This window comes from Syngnathoides biaculeatus, chromosome 4 (assembly GCF_019802595.1).
Source record: "Syngnathoides biaculeatus isolate LvHL_M chromosome 4, ASM1980259v1, whole genome shotgun sequence".
Lineage (NCBI taxonomy): Eukaryota > Metazoa > Chordata > Actinopteri > Syngnathiformes > Syngnathidae > Syngnathoides > Syngnathoides biaculeatus.
This window is the reverse complement of record NC_084643.1, coordinates 1,562,510-1,586,831: the sequence shown is the minus strand read 5'-3', so window position 1 is coordinate 1,586,831 and position 24,322 is coordinate 1,562,510. Positions and strand designations below refer to the sequence as shown.

The 24,322-nt window shown below is 44.6% G+C and overlaps 1 protein-coding gene across 1 annotated transcript in view; it reads left to right on the top strand.

Annotated features, from left to right (window-relative positions):
• The window catches only part of si:dkeyp-14d3.1 (transmembrane protein 132C), a 144,336-nt gene that overhangs the window by 101,811 nt on the left and 18,203 nt on the right, over positions 1-24,322 (top strand). The window contains exon 5 of the mRNA XM_061816667.1: positions 19,032-19,175. Within this exon, the coding sequence (XP_061672651.1) occupies positions 19,032-19,175 (144 nt within the window). The remainder of the gene's footprint in view (positions 1-19,031; positions 19,176-24,322) is intronic.

Sequence of the window (24,322 nt, the reverse complement as noted above, 5' to 3'; positions counted from 1 at the left end):
TGGATGCAGAAGAACGCGACGCATCCGCCGACGACGCCTTCTCGGGATAATTGAAACTACGCGTTTAATGCCGGATTGTTCCACTCGCTTCTCTCGCGTCCTTTCATGTCGCTGATGTTTCGACTGCCTGCTCGCTTGCTCTAAGAATAAATACAGTGGAAGGCACCCACACGTGCTGCTCAACAAACCCCCCCCCCCCCCGTCCCCCCAAAAAATGCTAATATTTGAATGAATTCTCAGTAAAAGCTTCGGTTAAGGTTGGCAATGGAATCAAGCCTGACTTCCCGCACAAGGCGAAGTGTGTCCACCTTTTATCAAGTCAAACATATTTAACGTGCTTTAGGGGACCATCACGCAAGGAAAAAAAAAAGACAGAAGTAATTCCGCTGTTGTCTCCGTAAAATGAATTCCTGGAACTCGTCCCTCGTCTCAAATATACCGTCATCAATCCAGCCGAACAGCGTTTCCTCTTTCGCTCCCTATTATTCGGCTCTGTCTACATTGAGGAAGGATTTTATGGCTTACTATAAATCATAAATCAGGCATTATCCGCTTCACTTATCTGATATCTCAAACAATTTGCCGAAGCTGGCTAAAATCGACGAGGAGCGGGCGGATCTGGGAGGAGATGACGAGTTGTTGCTAAGTGTTAGAACAGACGACGGACGCGAGCGCTGATATTCCCGTCGCAGACTTTCGTTTGCATCCGGCTGCTCATTATCAATCCAATCCGTTCTCCACGCTCGCCAAAGAAATGCGCCGCACAACTCTACTGCGGCTATTCCGAGTTCTTGTCATGTTGTAAATGTTGAAAAATGGTCGTCACATGCGCGTGTCTTTTCCAGTTTCTAATAGCGGTGGAAACGTGACAGATACATGGACTGTAGTCTCTCTCCCCTTCTTCTCTCTTAACTAGTCAGAAAAACGAATGCTGACCTAATGATGTGACGAGAGGCGCGCTCAAGTCTCATTAAGTCGTCCTGTCCCACGTGCAGAAAAACACCCCCAAAGCATGATGTTACCACCCCCATGCTTCACAGTAGGGATGGTGTTCTTGGGATGGAACAATTATGACCAAAAAGCTCAATTTTGGTCTCATCTGAACAGAAAATCCTTCTCCCATGACTCCTCTGTATCATCCAAATGGTCTTTGGCAAATTTCAGACAGGCCTTGACGTGCTGGTTTAAGCAGGGTGTTTTATTGAAAGGATCGGTGCTGGTCGGCGCTCAGGAGACAAAGACGACACTCAACAAAAGACCAACATTCCCAAATGCTATTTAGGCTCAATAACTGGCATATTTATTTCGACCAAATGCAAGTTCTCAAAACACAGTCGACATTGCGTGAAATCAATCATATGAGCCCCTTACCTATGCCGAGAAGGTGGAGAGCCAGTCACCCAGGTAGAGGTCCGCTTTGTCAACCAGCTGGGCGTCCGTACGAAACCCGCAGCAGACTCTACCTGTTTGTACTCTGCATCTCTCTATTATACTTTTCACTTGGGTGCGAGAGAAAGGACGAGTGGCCTACCCGTCCCACCTGGCGCCGCAACAATTGTAGCCGATTTACTATTGACACCGAAGTGTGTCCTTCAGGCTCTGAGAAACATCTTACACAGCCATAACTGTCAAGACATCCCACAACAATGTTCGTCTTTGGTATGCATGTGAACAAGATAGTGAAAAACAACTTATATGCCAAAAACAGGTGAGTGTATGCATGCGAACACAATAGTGAAACGGTCAAGACGTCTTGACCAGAAAAACAAGTGAGTGAAAAACAGGTGAGTGAAAAACAACTTATATAACCATGGTTGCACAATACATTCGGGTATTCGATGGTTATGGGAAGCATCACTAATTAACACTCCTTTCACAGGGGAACCTCCCGTGCCATGCATGATTTCAAACCATGATGTCTGATGCATTACCAACAGTCGCCTTGGAAACGGTGGTCCCAGCTCTTTTAAGGTCATTGACCAAGTCCTCTCGTGTAGTCCTGGGCTGATTCCTCACTTTTCTAAGGATCATTGAGACCCCACGAGGTGATATCTTGCATGGGGCTCCACTCCCATTGAGATTGACCGTCTTGTTTAGCTTCTTCCATTTTCTAATGATTGCTCCAACAGTGGACCTTTTTTTCCCCACCAAGCTGCTTGGCAATTTCTCCGTAGCCCTTTCCAGCTGTGTGGAGTTGTACAATTTTGTCTGTGGTGTCTTTGGACAGCTCTTTGGTCTTGGCCACGTTACAAGTTTGAGTCTTACTGATTATATGGGGTGGACAGGTGTCTTTATGCAGCTAACGACCTGACACAGGTGGATCTGATTCTGGATAATACATGGAGAGGAGGTGGACTAACAGGTCTTTGAAAGTTAGAATTTTAGCTGATAGACAGGTGTTCAAATACTTATTTGCAGCTGTATCACACAAATAAATCATTGAAAAAAAATCATACATTGTGATTTCTGGATTTTTCTTTTTAGATTATCAAAGTGGATATGCACCTACGACGAAAATTTCAGACCCCCTCATGATTTCCAAGTGGGAGAACTTGCAATATAGCAGGGTGTTCAAATACTTATTTTCATCACTGTACTTGACATTGGAAACGTGACCAACAATACCTCTCCTATGATTACCGCTAATTAAAAAAAAAAAAAAAAAAAAAGAGAACCTGACATAAGCATCTAATAAAGCAAATAAAAGATTTCTTTTAAAAAACACGATTAAATCTATAGAAAAATGCGTTCAGAAGAATAGCAATAGCAGCGAGTAGTTCAGCATCCTTGTAATTTCAATACACTCAAATGCATTTGAAACGCAGCACATGTGATTCCAAATCAAAACTTGCAGAAATGCGTCTAGTGTAGAAAACTGAATATTCCAGCAGTTCCTGGATTTTACCTTTGAAATTTAACCCGACCAAGCCCCCAAAAATACAAAAAAAAAAAAAAAAAAAAAAAAAAACATACAGTATGAAGTAAAAATAAGTGAAGACTGAATATTTTCTTTCCCCCACCAACATTGTGTTGCCTGGCCACGTGCTTGACGTCTGCGCTGCACGGAAACGACCGACTTCTGGCACCTGAACCCGCTCTTTTGTAAACAGTTTTTCTTGGGTCTTTGCCAGGCGGATTTGTGAAACAAACTTGTAAAGGCAACCGTCTGGCTTGTTGGCGATATAGAAATGCTCATCGTGTTGGCGCCGAGTCGCTATAAAATTGCCAACATCTGGACCGGGCGTAGGTTGTCAAGATTTAAAGGGCCCAATACTCTCTTTATACATGAGCTTGCGGGACACTTTGAAGGAAGCCAGAGAGCATAAAAATGAGTAGTCGCATTTATACTTTTACTATATGATAATTTTACAGAATTAGATTTAGCACACCGAGTCACTGATGGTGGTGAACTCGGCTGACTTTGTTGCAGGCAGCGCGGCTTCAGTTCTGACTCTGTGACTGACTGGCGACCACTTCAGGGTGTCTGACATTTGCCCAATGTTAGCTGGGACAGGCTCTGGCAGCACTCCCACGACCCTAATGAGGATAAGTGGCTCAGAAATGGGTGGACAGACGTATCACTTAGTTATTAGAACATGTTTCACCCTCAATCATTTTTGAGCTTGCTTTCTTAAATCAGTTCAAATTTACATTTCTGTGTTTTGTCTGATCCCGAAAACAGGTCATTTGGTCAATTCAAATCTTCCGTCCATCCATCCATCCATTTTCTTAGCTGCTTATCCTCACAAGGGTCGTGGGAGTGCTGGAGCTCATCCCATCTGTCAACAGCCAGGAGGCGGGGTACACCCTGAACTGGTTGCGAGCCAATCACAGGGCACATAGAGACAAACAGCCGCACTCATCATCACACCTATGGGCAATTTAGAGTCTCCAATCAATGTTGGATGTTTTTGGGATGTGGGAGGGATTGCCTGGGGAAAACTCACGCAGGCACGGGGAGAACATGCCAACTCCACACAGGCGGGACTGGGATTTGAACCTGTGTCTTTAGAACTGTGAGGCCAACGCTCTAACCAGTTGCACCACCTTGCCCCATTCAAATCTTAAGAATGCTTACTAATTTTGTGTAGGTGTACAGTGAAGAAAAAAAAAAAGTATTTTAAATCCTATGAGTTTTTGCAAGTGTTGTATATCATGCAGCGGCACAGTGAATCAGCTGGAAAGCATTGGCCTCACAGTTCTGAGGTCCCGGGCTCAATCCTGGCCCCGCCTGTGTGGAGTTTGGATGTTCTCCCCATTGCCTGAGTGGGTTCCTCCAGGGATTCCGGTTTCCTCCCACATCCCAAAAATTGGACAATCTAAATTGACCCTCGGTGTGATTGTGAGTGCGGCTGTTTGTCTCAATGTGCCCTGCGATTGGCTGGCGACCAGTTCAGGGTGTAACCCCTCCTCCTGCCCGTTGACAGCTGGGATAGGCTCCAGCACTTCCTGTGACGCTTGTGAGGATAAGCGGCTTAGAAAATGGATGGATATCATATCATATCATGCAAGTATAACTCAAGAGCTTACAAATATCCTCAAATTGTAGCCAGTCGCGTTTATTCACTCAATTATATCAAGTGTAACAGATGTTTATTACAAGAGAGGTCTTTATTAATACAAATATGTCTGCGAAGGTGGAGCGAGACAAACTGCTGACCATTGATTGGTTGAGAATCGTTACGTTTAAACTTTGTGAATGTGAGTGGAATGAATCACTGCATGGCTGTGATGGGGGGGGGGGTGCGGTGTGGCTTTTAATGTATGCACCTTTGGAAGCGGCACTAATCAGATCTGTATTTAATTTTCTGGATATATCTTTAGACCGTCCATACCGTATGGACGCATCCGCCTGAAGGGTTTGTCGCCTGCCCGGCAAAGATTCCTCTTGACAGTTGTGCTTGTTGCACAGCTGCACGATCTATTTTTATTTGTTTGCCGTATATTTCGTTACAGTGCCGGCATGTCTTTAAAAACTGAATTAATCACCGGATGTGTCAGCCCATACAACCCCCCAAAAAAAAAAAAAAAAAAAAAAATATATATATATATATATATATATATATATATATCAGATCTGTCAACTAAGACTAAAATAACCCCTTTTCTCCCTGAAATGTGAGCCGTTCTCCACCCCGAGATGCGCGCCTATACATGATATTTCCCATTTAATTTTCTCGATACGGCTGCACTTTCTTAAGGTTTTTTTTTTTTTTTTTTTTTGGTGCACTTGAAGTTCCCAAGGTGCACGGTGTCTGCATCCACTCCAGAGTACTTAACGCACTGCAAGAGTACTCGTACATGCAGACACATTCAGAACTCATTAACTCTCCGTCTCCCCCTACTCCCTTTTGTCGCTCGTCCGTCCCTCGCTCCTACACACTCGCAGACAAAACACGTGCACGCGCGAGACGTGTGCAATCTGCACGCGGCGATATGAGAGAGGCGCACAAGCGACAAAAAGGGAGAACAGATTGGATTACTTGAGATCACGATGGCACCAGGGACGCATGGGATCCGTTCCCTCCCGCTGTGACACGCACACAACAACACGGCACACACACTAAGACAACAATGTCACGAACCAATGGTGCGCGGGTAGCCCAAAATGCAGGACTCCAAGACGAGGACATGATGTTCAATGTGTTTTGTTATAAACGAAAGCTGTGCATGACAACACAGTCCAAGAAGGAGGGATCCAAGACACCAGAAACAATGTCCGACAGCTATGAATCAACTAAAGGGCATAACCAAAAGCGTGACTAGACTATAACGGCGCAGTGGCGGAGTAACCCTGGACACGGGAAAGCACACTGAACGAACTGGCGAATGCCAGTGACAACTTTCCAACTTAAACACATTGTCTAATCACAGTGCGTCATGTGACACAGCCGTGACCGGCAACAGGTGTCAGAGATGAAACAGCTCGCAGCGGTGGATAGGCCACGCCCCTCTTGGCCGTGGTCTCAACCCTTGCTCTTAAACACACACCAACACATCAATACGCACAAGTCAGGCGTGCTGTTAACCCACATACAAACTCATGCAATAGGAATTTTAAAAGATCTACCCATTTTCTGAGCCGCTTATCCTCATGAGGGTCCCAGCTGTCAACGGGCAGGAGGCGGGGTACACGCTGAACTGGTTGCCAGCCAATCGCAAGGCACATGGAGAAGGACAACAGTCAACGGGCAATTTAGAGTCTCCATTTAATGCATGTTGGGATGTGGGAGGAACCCTATGGAGGCAGGAGGAGAACATACAGGCGGGGCTGGGATTCGAACCCCGGTCCTCAACGCTCTACAGCTGTTCCACCGTGCCAGCTCTTAAAGCATCATGAGCAAAAGTCTTAAAAGCTTCCTGTAAGTCTCCAAAATTTGACAGCACAGAGAAGTGTTCTCGGCAACGCTGCCAAATATCAAATGATGACAAAAAAATGCAAAGTACACAAAACGAGGCTTCACAAATATGAAAAATCAATCTGTTGTCTCCGCTCTTAAAAGCTGTGGGCGTGTCCACTCGCCACAATTGAGTACCGCATGCACTCCTTGAGTATGTTTTTAGCAATTATCTTCAAACATGTACATAGTCTGTAACCGAATGGCACAAATTATGAACAAGCGGATCACGGACGACGACGTACGTTGACAGTGTATCATTTATTTTTATTGTTTTCCGAAGGAGAAATGGAAAAATAAGTAATAAGATCGACATCATTAGCCATTGCTGCACTTCTGGTGCTGTCTCAGTTTGACAATCGTGCTTCAACGAGGATGACACAAAGCGGGACTTCGACGTCTTGGGCCGAACGCTTCAACTCTGACTCAAAGACAACATACAAAATCATACATTTGCAGAAGTAATCATTTCATGGTATCTTTTGCCCAACTATGTTCGTCGGAATTGTGTAATCAAACAAACAGCAATCAAGACGATACACCAGGCCCTTTCAGTTGTCACAGGGTGATTGGATTTTTTTAATCCCCCGTAGTAATTTCCAAGATTCCAGATCACCTCGAGTCTGCGGACTCATTGTGGCGAGCTTTCGCTATTGATCCGCTATCCAGAAACAACCGAGCGCTATTGACATCCTGTCGGGGTCCGCTCTCGGCACCAGAGGAAATCAAGCTTGATCTTCGGTTGTTTAAACGAGCAGTTTCGTCCTGGAAAATGATCTTGCTGTTTGAACGGCGCCAACGCTGCGGTGGGAGATGTTGATCCTTCCGTAACGTCAGCGCTTTCAGGTCATCACAAAACATCACTTTCAGCTAGCGGCACGATGGAGCAGCTGTAAAGCGTTGGCTTCACAGTTCTGAGGACCCAGGTTCGATCCCGGACCCGCCTTTGTGGAGTTTGCATATTCTCCCCGTGCCTGCGTGGGTTTTCTCCGGGCACTCCGGTTTCCTCCCACATCCCATAAGCATGTATTAGTTGGACACTAAATTGCCCGTAGGTGTGATCGCGAGTGCGACTGTTGTCTGTCTCCATGTGCCTTGCGATTGGCTGGCAACCATTTCAGGGTGCACCCCGCCTCCTGCCCGTTAACAGTTGGGATAGGCTCCAGCACTTCTGCGACCCTTGTGAGCAATGTTCCCGCTAAGCTGCGCATTTGCTACTTCATACTTTACCTGACCCCCCCCCCCCCAGCTCTTAAAGGGGTACACCCATCATTACAAACACTGCCCATCACAAAGTGGTTTAGTTAGCATCGCAGTCTGGGCAACGGAGAGCAAATACGAGTTAGACATGCTGCATATGTTTACTCTCGAAAAAAAAAAAGTGCTGTTGCTTTAATGAATGTCGGGGTGTGTGAATAATGGAAGAAAAAATGGTGGAACTGGGTGAGATTTTCTCTTTTTTGACTGTGAAAGATGTAGTCTGAAGCCAAAATAGAAAGTCCAGGATAAGATGGTGTGTAATGTTAAAATTACACCTTGCTACAAACCCGAGGATGAAAGCACAGATGATGCAGTGCCCAAAAAGCTAATTCTGTATTTTAAATATACGAGGCAACATAACATTAAGCCTAAAACTGTTTGGGAGCATCATTCAGCTTTCAACATGCATCGCTTAAGATATTCCGCAAGCAATAATTTGTTAATTTTTACACCACCAAGAAATACAAACGAGGATATCATTGTGGGTCAAAAAAAATAATAATAAACGAAACAAAGTTGAAAGTGACATTTCACATTTATAGTTCATAGTTGGTTTGGTTGGCAATGTATTTTTTTCCTCTTTTGATATTTTCGCGTGTAAGTTTGCAGAAACAAAATTGTTCTTAAAAATGTTCTGATGGGAATCTAATATGAATCTTTTAATGAGACATGTGACTTCAATGGATGACTGTGACATGTGACCACAATGCATACGTCTGTTGCTAACAGTGGCCAAAGGGGGCGCTCACTGCCTGAGTGTGTTTGCTCAGACACGTCAAAAATTAGAGGGAACATTGCTTGTGAGGATAAGCGACAAAGATTGATGGATACTTTCAGCTGATTCACAACAGTTGTTATTTTCGAGAAGGCTGACATTGAATCAAGATTTGAGACTAAAGGAAGAACCTCACGAGCACTCATCGGAGAAGAAAGACCGCTGGCGTAAGCCGAATTTATGGCAACGGAGAAACAGCGGCTCGATCTGTCTTTTTTTTTTTTTTTTTAAATCAAATTGAGAGCCGAGACTTCACAAAGCTCGCTGAAGGCATCTGTTGACGCAACACTTCTGTGGTTTTCTTGGGGGAGGTCCTTTTATCTGTGATTAGCACCAATTAGTCCAATAAGCTAGACGGTCGTTTGTCATCACGGAAAAGCCGCCGTAATTAAATAACGGCTTTCGACCTGGAATAATCTCGTCAAATGAAGAAAGATCCGTGACTGACTGCCTCCAAAGACTGGAATATGATAAAAACAAAAATAAAGCCTATTGCTAGTGGGAGGCTAATTTTGAGCTTCTTTTGCATTTTTCTGACGGTTTGCCTTTAACTCGTGATGCCTGGGAAGTTTTTTGTAACCTGATGAACTTGAAAGTTGTCACAAACGCACGCTCTAACACGCCACAAATTTCAAACCAACAAACTGGAGTCAGAGTATACATCCCATTATTACATTATTGTTGACGCTAACATTAGCTGCGCATCCCGGATTCTTCTACTCTTTCTCTCATCTAGCCTCGATTTCTAGCAGCTTCTTGCGCTTGCAGAGAAACATTCAATTTATAGAATTGCCTCCATGGTCACCTTCTGTCCTCGTGTGTTGCCGCATTCCATTACACTTGAAAGAGATGTATTTTTTTTTTTTCTTTCAATTTTTGGGTCATCTCCAGATGAATCTTAAAGGCAGTAATTGGATGTCTGAGCGGATTCCGCTGCACAGTAGGAGGCCGCTCCATTATCTTTTGCCATTGTAGAGTAACACGTTCCTGTCCGGCGCGCCCTCATCATCGTTAGCCGAGCCGAGGAAGCGCCGCGACGGAGCGGGACCGGGAGGACGGGGCATGCATCATATCTGGCTGGACGCATCCGTCTTTCTGCTCCAAACTGCGCTCTCGCAAGGAGACGAGGCGGCGCGACAGCGGCCGGTCAGCATTCGCGTGCCGTTTCCGATGCGTCCTTAACCGATATATCAAAAAAATGCTTCCCGCGGTGAAGCCATCGATCAACACCCGCCGACGAGCGGCTTATTTTATTCTTCGATTCCGCTCGCTCTGCAATGCACGTTTTCTTTCCCCGCCAGAGCCAACTCGGGAGAGCTATTTATCAAACGTAGAGCCAGATGTAGAAACAAACATTTATATGCTGAACCAGAACACATGTAGCATATAAAACAACTGGACATAAATTGCGCATGGATGTCCCGTGACCATCGTGAGGATAAGCAGCTCAGAAAATGGATGGATTCATGTATGGATGTGCATTGATATATCCAGCATGACTTTACATTCTTCTCATCTTTAGCATCCATTTGTGGTCTGCTCAAGCTTTTAGAGGCATGAAAAAGAACATTTTGAGAATTGTGCGTGGAACCCAAATATTTGCATTTTCATTCAGAAGCGTACAGATGCCAGCGTGTGAATCTTTTAGTTTAAATGTTTTAAAATTGTTTTTGATTCCTGGAGTCACAGAATCGTTTCAGATTCTCCGTTGTTTACTGAAATCGGTGACATCAAATAATTATTAGTCACCGTCGTCCCATTACCGATTTAAAAGGGTTCAAAAATTACATGTTAAAATTGCAACAATTTTCCAAAAAGGCTCGGATGTGTCCCCTTGGAAAGCATTTTATGTAATTTTCTCTTCGCTAATGTTTCGGAGACAGATACCAATTCAGTAGATTTTTCAATTCTCTTTTTAAGGAATGTTCGGTTCTCGGCAGGGAGGAAGTCCGAAAACTCTGCTGCTGTGTTGTTGTCCAAGCAGCCCGCTTCTGCTCGCTCGCTGAGCTTCGGGCCGAACGTGCGTATTTCTCGGTGGTAATAGACTTGAAAGTGAGGCCGACCTTTGCGCCTGCTCAGGGCCGCTCAGCCGAGCCAAGATGACGCACCTGGATCAGAAACCCGACCGCAGATCAGGAGGTCGTAACCCACAAGCACGGCCGGCCGGCGGCGGAGAATTCTTCTTGCCATCGATATATCGACGAAACTGATACGTGGCTGAAAATGAGCATGAGATCGGATGGATGTTTTCCGGATAATCGCCGTCGAGGCATCGCCTCAGCGTTGCCGGAGTCAAAGCTCTTAGGGCGGCGCCCTCCCCCGAGCCCCCCACTCATGAGGTGAGACGAGAAATGTCCGCGTCCCCGCGTGCTGCTGACCTTGATTCCTCCCCCCGGATAAGCCCTGCCTGTTGTTGACATTCACAAGGGTTCTCCCGCTCGCCCCTTCCTCCTGGCAACTTGATCCAAGTGTATTCCAGGTATGCAATTCAATGGGAATTGCAGAGGATTTGTCCACCAAAACTTACAATGTACTCCTTGAAATTGGGCTCATCCATGTTTTATTCACAAGCTCATTTTCGCAGCGTGAGGTATAATATGTGGCCGGCGAGACCGGGAGAGCGCTTTCCAACTTCCCTCAGCTCCAACCTGCAATCAAGTCTACAAACTATAATTTTAGGACACTAACTGTTCACGGTCTTTGACGCTGGATAGTCACCTTGAGTTTACGTTTGAGGATAAGAATATCAAAATACAGCTATTAACAAATAGACCGCATGAAAACTCACACAGACCAGTCAACCTGTCCGGTTCAGCCGTAGTTCATACGGATTTTGTGGTGAATCTTACGTATACAGCCGTCTATCACAAATCATACGGATTCTGAAAATTTCCTATTTGCATTTGCCCAGAATGGCGCTAGTCTACTCTATTGTGGGGGAAAACCCCAAAACTGGGGAATTCCAAACGTAGCCTGCAAAGATTTTTGTCGCAGCAGGTGTGATGTTTTAGCGCAGCGGCGAATGATGATTTAGATTAGCAAAATACCTTCATTTCCGGTAACTTTCCAGTAAATCCTCGGCCCGGATCGAGGACCGCCGAGCCGGACACCTCACCACGGGAAACGTGGAGGCTGAGCCCGAGGTGCTGCAAGCCGGCTCTCGGCTACCTGCCACAATCGATCAAATCGTTAACGATACGCTATTGCCAACGCCGACCTATCGAGATAGGAGCAATACGGGGATATTACTTGACTGCAACAAAAAGTGTCTTTTTTTTATCTTGACTTTGATCATTTGTGACTCAAATTTTTTGGACTTAGCTGGTAGCTAATGTAGCGTGCAGGCTCGCTAGTTGGCCGCTCGGGCCTCGTTACAAATACATGGGATTATTGTAGCTCTCTTGCTAACATTCTAGCTCATGGTCGTGTTTTTATAAACAGCTGACAATGATATAATTGAATGCTGTGTTTTCGCCACATATGTATGTCAAGCTAGACGTTCCTTTGACTATGATCAAGAACGGCTTCATAGGAACAATAGCTAATGTCAGTGAGTTCATCTATAGCTTACTGTTAGCCTTATCATACAGATCAGCGCCTTCTTTGTTCACTAAAAATAAGGAATTCAGTAGATATGTAATCTTTCAAAACTTTCTTTTCCCCATCACTGATTCTCTTCGGTGAATCTCTCTTACAAATATCTGAGGTATTGTAGCCTGGCTGATAACTTTTTTTTTTTTAATCAATTCCACTTAGTAGAATTAGACATTAACTTCAGATATTATCATTCTGGAGATCTACAATAAAAAATAATTGGAAAAACTTTGTTTTTTCCCCCTCTGTTATTTTGACATATAATTTATTCAGGTATAAGGATTTTTTTGGGGTATTTTTTACAGGTTGGTGCTCCGAAAAGTTGACTGCTATGCACACGGACTACAAAATAGGGCGGAATTAAGAACTGGGAGGGCATTTGTCATGTCAGCAAGGTGTCACTAAGATGCTTCCCTGCAAAGTTTACCCATAAATCATGTCCCCTCAAAACTCATTTACATTGGAGAGCGGTTTGGTGTGACGGAACCATCAATACCGTCCATGAAATGCCAATATTCAATAACAGACGGCTCACCGATGCGGAGAACATTCCGGGTACAAATTTTGTTTTGAAGTGAAAGCAAATCTGGAATTCAAGTTCACCAGTGAGTCCAGTGGGCTCGCCAATGTGATCAAAAGGGATTTTCTCATTTTAGGCACGCTCTTTTGCACTTTGACTGCCTTTTTATTTTGACATGCTGCTCAGATATGAAATGATATGCTTTCAATTTCTTTCAACTTATTCAACGATACCAACAATAAAAGCATAAAGTATATATTGGAGTGGGTAAGATGTGGTGAATGAAGAAGATTGTCGGAGCTTATGGATAGAAAAACGATACGAAACTACTGAGTACAATACACGGAAAATGTATTCACCCGCTTTTCAGATTGTTTTTGTGTATCACATTGAAATGTTTTGTCCACAAACAACCCAAGCGAATACAAAATGCAGTTCCTCAATGATGACCTCAATAAAGGGTCCGCATATAACATCAAAAAATATCCACGATGGCATGAACGTTGCTATTCAAACCTGCAAATGTATTCAAGAAAATTCACAACGCAATCTGGAATCAGAAGAAATGTATTTATTCACGAACATAATGCTGGTGATGGCAATTCAGCAATCGTCAGAAAGAAGACAAAATGCCCCCGAGGCGTCAGGAGAAGCGCGAGGATGCCATCGGAGAAATCTGATCAGACGCGCTTGGTGCTATGAGCTTCTGGCAATGCCCTTGCATAATTGATCTTCAGGGGGGCAGAGCAACTGATTTATGTTCCGGACGCTTCAACGCTGTCGGATGAGATTTATTCTCTTCAATTTTGGAGATGAATTCTGCTGACAAACGAGCAGCGATTCGAACCCATCACCTCTGGACTGTGAGGCGCAGGTGGTAACCACAGGCCCCACCATGTTGTCCACACACATGATTTATATTTTTTTGTCAAACGCTGTCGTTTCAGCAACAAGCGAATTTATGCGTTCTGACAATTCTTAAATGCAATGTCACAGTTTGCTGTACACTCTTTTACGATGAATTAAAATGTTAGCAAAACAAAAAGTCTTCCGTCGGGCTAAAGCTACAGCACATGCAGTTTGTGCAAGCTAATTTTGGGCTGCCAAGTCTTCCTGTTCATGTGACGACCATCTTGATCCCTCATTAGCAGTCTTTTCCAGGTGATACTTTCTGCAACGGACCACTTTGTGGCCAAGTGCGAAGTTAATCTTCTGCTCACCTTGCTCAGCCGTAATGAGCAAGCTCCTGTCTCTCCGTGGCTTGTACGGTACCCCAGACAGCCCAGTTAGCGTGAGCTGTTTCAGAAAGCAGCCTGAGTCTCATTGCTGAGCAAAGAGCACTTTTTGTGAGCCATGCAACTGGCTGCGGCCACCTAGATTCCATGAGCTGGAAAAGAAGGTGGAGGGGGGGGGGGGTTGAGCTGAAAATGGGTTTATCCTCGGAGAAACACCAAGAGAAAGAGACGGGAAAATAGCGAAGAGGGAGACTCATTAAAAGGCAACGGGTCGTCTCCACAAGCATCCCTCGACTTCAATGTGCTTTCCTGCGATGATGTATCACTCTGCATGGGGCTTCCCAGGTCTTTATTCCCACTCTCTTCCTTGTGTCTTACTTCTGACCAATTAAAGACCCGCTGGAATAAGGAAGTGGAGGTTTCCCCATTGTGCACGAGGATTGAGGCCGATGAAAGGTCTTCTTCGTAGCTCCGGGGCACTCTTTGATTTGTGTTTAATGTCTACGGCTCCTAACCAGCGATGCCCCTGCTTCCATTTTGCTGTCCTTTTGCTTCTGTCTTCCATAATATATTATCAAGCAATGGAACTGTTGATTAGAACTGAGAATATTTCATTTATTTCACCTTAGTCGGCCATTCATCACATCTTTATTGCATTTGTTGTTGAGAGGACAGGGAAAATGATCAAATGTTATTAATGGCTGTGAGGCAATGTACTGCATTCCAGATTTATCTTCCAGACGGTCGTGACCGAAAGAACAAGATCCCGGGTAGAAGCGGCCGAAATGAGTTTCATCCGAAGGGTGTCCGGGTCTCCCTTAGAGATATGGTGAGAAACTCGGTCATCCGGGAGGGACTCAGTGTCGAGCCGCAACTCCTACGCATTGAGAGGAGCCAGATGAGGTGGCTGAAGCATCTGATTCAGATGCCTCCCGGACGCCTCCTTGGTGAGGTGTTCCGGGCGTGTCCCACCGGAAAGAGACCCAGACGATGACCCAGGACACACTGGAGAGACTATGTCTCTCGGCTGGCTTGGGAACGCCTCGGGATACCTCCGGAAGATCTGGAAGAAGTGGCTGAGAAAAGGGAAGTCTGGGTATCCTTGCTGAAGCTACTTCCCCTGTGACCCGACCCAGAAAAGCGGTAGATAATGGTTGGATGGATCTTACAGATGTGCCCTCTTGCTCATAGATCTACTCAATTATCTCAATATTTAAGGACACACATAATGAGAGATTCACACACGAAATGAAATTGTGGCAAGGAACGGCAGGTAATCAGCTCATTTCTGCAAGGATTGATTGTTTGCTGTAGACCAGACGTGGCGAAGAAAGTGGCCAGGCACAAAAATTGTAGTTCCTTCATAAAGTATGAATGTATGAAAAAAAATAAAAAAAATTGCATGACAACTAAAGTATCTCGACACTGTAGCAAAATCTTGTTCCACAAAAACGGCATCTAAAATTTACTGTATAGCCCAGGGAACCGGAACCAGGACAGAATGTGGCTGCGTTACTGCGCCCGAGAAGGAGAAGCTAATCACGACAGCAGAATGGGCGGCGTTCCTACTTCTCATGCTGCCCGTGTCACTCAGGCTGACACCATAAATCTCACTTATTTTCAGATCCAGCTGAGACACGGCAGAAATTACGGCCCAGAACACATTACCAGCAACTGCGGTGCGCTGAATGCTAAAAAAGAGATCCTTGATAAAGCAGACAGCCCCGTCTCCCCAGATTATAGGACACAAAGACATTTCTGTAACACAGAGAGGCACATTGCCAGGGAGGAGCAGCACAAACAAGGAAGCTATGTAGAAAAGTACTTTCCTCCCTTCAAATATTTCCAATCTATATGCATTATGTCTTGCCTCAGTGCAGTTTGGGAGAGTCAGCATTCGTTAATTATATTCTGTTATACTGTGATGACCAATCACTACCCGACCGCTTTTGGGTGCCTCCGTTGGGAAATGAGGTAGTCGGGTGTTTCGTGCTGATTTTGACCCAGTGAGAATCATTCCAATTCACAAAAGGGACTGGCATGGGGAAACATAGAAAAGTAGGGTTACAACCGTGAGCTGTTGAGCAATGCAGAGGTCAACCAGGATATATGATTACCATTCAGACATTGCAAACTGTGCAATTTTTAACTCGAGCCTCATAGTAAAACCCTGAGAACGCCGGATCTAAGCTAAGCGGGTTTGGCCCTGGTTAGTACTTGGATGGGAGAGCGCCTGGGAATACCAGGTGCTGTAAGCCTCTCTCCCCGGCTAAATGCAGAGGGGGGGGGGGTCGCGTCAAGGAGGGCATCCGGCGTAAAACTGTGCCAAACAAATATGCGTTCATCTAAGATGACACGCTGTGGCGACCTCTGACGGGACAAGCCGAAAGGCAAATAAGAAAGAGTCTCATAGTAAAATGAGACGATTACCTTCCCGAGCTTCACTGTGATGGGATATTCATTCAGAAAGCGCTGTTAACATCCTTCGTTTCCATTTTTTGCAGCTAATTATGTTGCCCACGTCTTCGTGTGTGGCCCACTGCTGCATCACTGAGAGATCCCACTGAGGCTTATTAGGGCCCTGCTCTCATTTTCCTTTTAGCCCGCTGGGTCGTCTCCCGCTGCAGTAATCTCACACTCGTCATTTCTCAACCATTTACCAAGTCATTTAGAACAGACCACCCTCTGGAAATGGAATTAGTTGAGGGTGTCGCCCCGTTTAAAAGGAGAATGGACTCATGGGAGTGTGGAAGGAAGTATGTAGAGGCTATCCTTTCGTGTGATATTAGAGCTTTCATGCTCTCTGCAGTTTTATGAAACAAGATCTTTAAGATGACTTTGTCACAAATTTGTACTGGTTGCCTTAGTTCATAATTATCTCAGCCCAATGCTAAGTGGATTCTACAAGTATCATTGATGCTTTAGATGAACCAATGCTAGTGCTAAACATTGCCTAGCACAGAGGTCCCCAAACTTGTTCAGTTTTGAGATGACAACCCTCAACCACCACACACACCAGGAAAAGTGTACGAGTAGATGCTGATTCTCATTCGGATGTCCAAAATTTGTATGAGATATTTTGACTGACAGACAAGGTTAGACTGGATTCCCCTTGGACCATGATATTCGCAGATGATATTGTGATCTGCAGTGAAAGCAGGAAACAGGCGGAGGAACAGTTAGAAAGATGGAGATACGCACTGGAAACAGAATATATGTGCGTGAATGAGAGGGGCGGAGGAGGAAGAGTGAAGCTATAGGGAGAAGAGATGGCGAGGGTGGATGACTTCAAATACTTGGGGTCAACAATACAGCGCAATGGAGAGTGTAGTAAGGAAGTGAAGAAACTGGTCCAAGCAGGTTGGAACAGCTGGCGAAAGGTGTCTGGTGTGTTATGTGACAGAAGAGTGTCTGCTAGGATGAAGGGCAAAGTTTACAAAACAGTGATGAGGCCGGCCATGATGTACGGATTAGAGACGGTGGCACTGAAGAAACAACAGGAAGCAGAACTGGAGGTAGCAGAAATGAAGATGCTGAGGTTATCGCTTGGTGTGAGCCGCTTGGATAGGATTAGAAATGAGCTCATTAGCGGCAGCCAATAGGTGGATGTTTTTGAGACAAGGTTAGAGAGAGCATACTTTGATGGTTTGGACATGTCCAGAGGCGAGAGAGGGAGTATATTGGTAGACAGAGGCTGAAGATGACACGCTGTGGCGACTCCTAACGCGACAAACCCAAAGAAAAAGAAGAATTTTGACTGATACATTTATTTCTGAGCCCCAAATGTAATGCGCTTTGTGCTTGAAGTGTTGAAAATAGAAGATCCACTGTAATTACTAACATCAAATGTGTTTGATTTTTCTTGTACACGAAGACTCCGGGCTGCTCCTCAGTAGAGAGAGAAAGCAATATTCTGCGGTCTCTCCAGTGTGAACTCAGAGAATCTCGAACGCATCGCTCCGTGAGCGACTTTATCCCGGCTGTCTGTTGGCAGCATTCTTCAACGTCAGCCACCGCCTTGCTGCTGAGAAATGATCTCGCAAGCCACGTAATTGCGGAGTTAATTTCTCTCAGACTGAATAGGTGTTCAACGGGTGCCCGCAGAGAGCAAAATGTTACCATAAACATATCTCAGCAGGGCCTCATTATCTTCTGTGACAACCTCAGAGTCTTGAAGGTGTGCACGTGTGATTAAAGGTTAAGGCTTGTGTTCAGAGTGATGAAGCAGCGCTGATAGCATTTGAAAAAAAAAAAAAACAGGCTGTCGTTTGTGCTTTTAAGAAACCCAATTAAAACTGATGGGTTCAGTATTCCCTCCTTATTTGCATCGTGCTCCTTGCAGCGCTCGCTCGTATAACGGCTCTCCCTTTGCAGTCAAATTCCCCCAAAAATTCTCCTTGTTGCCATTTGCGATTCGCATATTGGCAGCACTTAACAACAACATGTCCACCTCAGTGATCGCAACCTTACCGCGGGGGCACGAGACAAAGACACGGTGTGCGGCCCCTGTGGCTTAAAGAAGATGGATGCTTGACGGTATTAGTCTCCCCTGAAGCTGAATGATTACTCAGAAGGTTTGCGAGAAAAGAGGCCAGAGCACGTGGCAGAAGTGGCATGTAGTCTAAATCCTCGACTAGCACTGATGTGTCCTTGCCATTCTTTACTTGCCAACCGTAACTACACTGATGTATTATCAGATACGATTGATTATTCTATTTTTCGGGGGAAAAAAAATAAACGTTTCACACGGGTATAAAAAATAAGTCGTGTTAGACCACTTGGCAAAATACTATTCTTAACACATTAGTTTTTCCTGGGTAATCAGCAACACATTTATTTCAAGTCCCATTTCAAGGCTAGTCTGTCCTGACTAATTGGGTTTTGTTGCGTGAACCGACGAAATGAGAAGGGAAGCATATTCGAAGACAACCAAAATAGTCCAGCTGCACTCGATTTAGTGCCCTGACAATGAATTGTCCTGGATGAATGAAGCTATTCATCAGCACATTTCATATTTTTTCAGTTCGAGGGTCAGTGGACACTGCCCACACCTCATAAAATCAAAAGAATGGAGGTTTAACCCCAAATATCACCAGACGATTTATTTGAATTCCATTTGTTGATAAGCGACAGCATTGCCTCTGCCTGTTCGTCCTGGGTCTCGATTCCTGAACTAACTGTCGTCTTCCCTCCATGGCAGACCGGGATTTGTTTTAATTTTTTTTCATTTTTTGGAATGAACTTTTCAGAATACTGAGATTTTAAACACAGCCGTCCTGACCGGGAAGACTGTGGCTGTTCCCGTGAAGGTGGTCACCATCGGAAAGGACACTTCCATTGTTGATGTCTCCGAAGCGGTGGAGTGTTGCACCACAGATGAAGACGTGGTCAAGGTTAGTGAAATTATCTGCGTCGCTTCCATCATCAAATATGACCTTTATGCAGGAATCAAAGATTTATCTGACTTTTAGTAGTGCAAATATACTGTTTTGCGTCAGTTTAGAAGATTTATGGAGCACAAGTGATCCTCTTACATTTACTTACATTTTTTTTGAGGAAGGGTGGGGGGGGGTTAATTAAGATTTAATTCAGGGTTGCCCAGACTTTTTTTTAACCCCAAGATCTACTTTTCAAACAGCCAGCCTCTTGCGAGGTACCGACGCCGGGCGGTTGGGGAAGGGGTGATAAGGATGATCCCAAACCATTTTAAGGTTAATGCTGTGTTGTCTCTTATATTTAAAATACAGAATTAGCTTTTGTGCACTGTAGTTTCTGTGCTTTCTTCCTGGATCAGGCTGTGCCAAGGTGGAATTTTAAAATAACACACCATCTCATCCTGCACCTTCTACTTTGGCTTAAAACTAGACCTTTATCACTCAGAAAAGAGAAAATCTTGTCCACTTTTACCACTTTTTCTTAGGATTATTCACATACTCCGACAGTAATTGCATCTTAAAACAACAGCATTTCTTTAACTTTCTCCATTAACATTGAAAGTAACATAAGCAGCATGTCTAGCTCTTCTTTGCTCTACGTTGCTAACTAAAGCAGTGGTCTTTATAAAACACATGGATGGGCTGCGCAAGTACTGTAAAATTTGTAATTACGTCTTTAAAAGCTACGGGGTGGGGTGTAAGGTAAACTAGGAAAAAGAGAGCGTGGCGGAGCAGCAGTCGTCGTTAGAGAAAGTTCCCTGTGCTGCCTAAAAGAAACCAGTGGCTTCTTCTTTTCACAGTCCGTATGTGAATTGTGCCATTGGATGTAGCAACCAATCATCCCTCACTCATTGAATCACATTGCAAAATGCCACAAACTGAATAGCTGTATGTTATACTTTCAATTTGCACAACGCAGAATATCTGCAAAGAGACTGAATCAGCGGTGGACCATTGCGCATGCGCGCAGTTCAGAGGGAACATTAGCTGACTTTTTTTTTTGGCACACCGTCCCGCGATCGACCAAGACTGCCTTGTGAGCGGCCGGTCAATCCTGATCGATCCATTGAGCGCCCCTGATTCAATTGATTTGGATGATTATTTTCTCCAATCAAGGAAACTGAGTAGCTGGTGACCACAATATGTCTAGGACATATAGGACTTGACTTGGAGTCACAGGTTCTAATACTGTTGCAAAACAAATATAGGCAGCCTCCAATGTCAAACAGTACTTGGTAAGAAGCAACAGTATTCAGCTGTACTCAGTCGTGTACGGTACCATACAACGTTATTTTCAGGAGTAGACGTTCTGAGGTCTTCGTATTCTCGACTGTCGTGCAGATGTAAACTTAAAGGTAACTCGTGTCAGGATACAATACATTATTCGCAATCCAATAATATGTTCATTTGGGCATATTGATGACACCCTCAAAAGACAGTGGTGAGCAAGCAGCGTGAGGAACGACGCAAGGTCTCCAGAGTCACATTCCTCCCCAAACCAAAATAGTGTGAATTCAAATTGGATAGAAAATGAAAATGGAAATTGGTTACTGATGATGACATATTGCAGCATACTTCGAAAGCACTGTTATTGTACCTCTTAAGACCCCACTCCGATGTTTGTTTGGAATACAATGCATTCTCCATAAATTAGTATAAGTAAACAGAAGCATACCGCGTACAAACCCAACACACATTCAGTACCTTGTCACTGTCAAACCCAGCTCAGAAAGTATCAATAACAGACCAACGATGATGCGTTAAAGTAGAGAAATAAACATTACGCAAGATCAATAAATATGTGGCAGATGCCATGATTTCTATGTTTAGCAAGCGTGTATAAATTCCTCTGAAAGGATACGCAAACGCCAGGAAAGCACATGAAAGCGTGTTTGATAATCATTGACAGCTGACGGCCTGCTCCACTCGTCTCGTATTTTTAGAGGGCCTCTCAAACCTGGGTCACGAGACTCGACGGCACGACGCTTTCCTCGTAACTGAGGAAAGTCGAGGCGTGCAAATCAGCGACTTTGCTGCCGTAGATTCCCACTAACTCCTGAATAATCCATGCGCGAACAGCGCCCGCATTGTGTTTCCGGCGAGGGATGCGGTTAAGGATTCGCGCAGAAGCATCTTGATGTACCGGCCTGCTGTGCACACACACCAAAAAAAAAAAAAAAAACAAAAACAAAAACAAAAAAAAAAAACTCTTACCGCTTTGGTTGTCCCGTTTGAAACCGGACAGCCTGATGAGGCATCTCGAGCTCAAGTAATGTTCTGATAGAACCAAGTCAAAAAAGGACCAAGTTTTGTGACTTGGATCCACTTCGTCATGCCCGACGTGGGACTTTGGATTGTTAAGGGGACTTCCGCAGGGAAATTAAACTGTCGGCAGAGATGTACGAAAGGAAAAAGTTGCAGCCCCGCCTGTGGGATCTCGGGTCAGAACGTTCATCCTGCACGCTCATTGCTCTCAGTGAATGGGAACACAGAGTGACATTAAACCTGAATAATGAATCAGTGTGCGCATAAAATGATGCACTCACTTGTGGCCTTGTGATTATAGTGAATTTGGAAAAAAGAGAAGGTCACGACATTTTCTTTCCTTTTTAAATTCTGGGGAGTTCTGTGTCACTTCCACAAATCTTGTCAGACACTGAGACAATAATAATGCCGTGCAATCGTTATTTTGCACGATCGTTCCTCCTTCCGAATTTATAGTTTTGGCAGCTCCAGGCCCAACTGTATAAACAACTACATCCAGCTCGTCCCTCGCATAAACAGCTTTATAAGAAGGTGCTCTGGCCCTCTCCTTTTTTCCCCCCTTGTGGTTGTCTCAAAGTCCATCCAGCCATTTGTTTACCACACTGCATCCTAACCCTGACCTATTTTGTTGTTTTCATTCGTATTTCACGCGAGGCAAGCAATACCTCAGTAATCTGTGGATACAGGTGCATACGGTGACATTTTCATACGTAATCTGGGTTTCTAGCCGTTATATCCTCTAATAAACTCTCAACAGATCAACGCACCAAAAGACGAACTTTTCACCTCAGTGATCAGACTTCATTTTATTTCTTCACTGTTTCCACTGCTCCGGTTGTTTGAGCAGACTCTCATTTTTGTTTAAGCAGACTCTCATTTTTGTTTAAACAGACGCACTTCTTGTTTGAGGAAGGCCCACATTTTTCATCGACTCGTTCAATCTCTGACAACACTCCTCGAACATCAAGGACGATAACACAAAGAATGCTTCAAGCTCAGTTGTTTGTTTTGACTGCAGGAAGCAAGTGGCTGTTAACAGTTATCGATGTCTACATTTTTGTCCGACACGTTATCGTGCCACATTTACACACATTTGTGTAATGCTTTTAATTTTTTTACATTTTTGCTACCATTCATTTGGATTAAAAAAAAAAAAAAAGATGGTCGCAAACTGGTTGTAAAACAGTGTCATCATTTTACAACGGGACGGACGCGGAACATTTCCGTGTAACAAATGGTATAAGAACACCGACCTTGACTTTGCGTGGCACAGGTGGAAAGCGTTGGCCTCACAGTTCTGAGGTCCTGGGCTCAATCCCGGGACCAGCTGTGTGGAGTTTGCATGTTCTCCCTGTGCTTGCGTGGATTTTCTCCAGGGCACTCCGGTTTCCTCCCACATCCCAGAAACATGCAACATTAATTGCCCGTAGGTGTGATTGTGAGTGTGATTTGTATTGTCTGTGATTGGCTGGCAACCAATTCAAGGTGTACCCGCCCTCCTTTCCATTGATAGCTGGGATAGGGTACAGCAGTCCCGTGACCCTTGTGAGGATAAGCAGCTAAGAAAATGGATGGATGACTTTGAATGCAAATGTTTTCAACGCAAAGATTTAGTGTAATTATGAATTTAAAACTATATTTGTGTGCATAGGTTAGTGATCAACAATGGCAAGTAGAAAGTTGGGTTAAGTTTTTAACCGCAGGAGCAGGTAAGGCATTCCCAAAAAAACGATTTCTTCACAAAACCAAAACAAAGGCAACCAAGGATCACCGAGGCAAAAAGCTAAATTACCAAAATCCAAACACAAAGTTACAATGGAACAACAGGGACCAAAAAAACTAACCACTGGAGAAACATGAAGTGAAGTGACCGACGACAAACGACAGACTGAATGAAAACGGGGCCCTCAAGACTAACACATGGAAAAGACAACGAGGAACACCTGGACAAGGCGGGTGGGGCTGGAGGCAGCTGATTGGTTGACACAAGGTCAAGGGTTGCCCACAGCAGGTGGACACGATCACCAAACGAGCACACGAACAAAGTGGGATGCAGAAAAACATGAAACAAAACTAAACATAATCAAAAACAACACTGGACTTTCATCTTGATATTCGTAAATTGCATGTAGGCATTTAATCCACAATAGGAATGGTTGAAGGGTTTCGTTAGCAGACTTGTTTTTTTTTTTTTTTTCAAGAGGCCACTGATTCTTCATGTTCATTAGCTTTGCCGCGTCCCCTTTTTACTTGTACTCTTCACAACTGAGTGTTCTCGGTAAAGTACTGCACTCTTATAGTGTCTATTGTTTGCTGCGTAAGGACTTGGCAATTTGCAATTATACTGACTTTGGTGCGGGCAGCGTGGGATCGAATCCCGCTCAGTGACGGTGTTGATTTGTGCCCTGTGACTGACTGCGGACCAGTTCAGGGTGTTAAGTCCACTCTTCACCTGATCTTAGCTAGGATAGGCTCTGGCAGTCCCGCGATCCTTGTGAGGATAAGCGGCTTGGGAAATGAACATTGACTACATGAACTGAATCTCATGACCACCGTTTCCATGGACTACGTACACACTGAAGGCTCTGAAGTGAGAGCAGTGTTGTCAATGTATACGAGTCTGAGTGGTTAATTGCTTCTGTCAAGGCAGAGACAGCCCGAGCCCACCTTCATGGTGTCTGGTCCCGTTGTTTCATATCTTCAGCGGATTGTCTCTGTCTGGTGAGTTGTTTAATTTACTGGGCCGGATCCAGAGACGGCCCTAATGTGCGCTGTAAGTATTCTGCCGTTAGCCGGCTAATGTGTCTGATTAATGCGTCAGCGCAGCCTCCCCGACATTT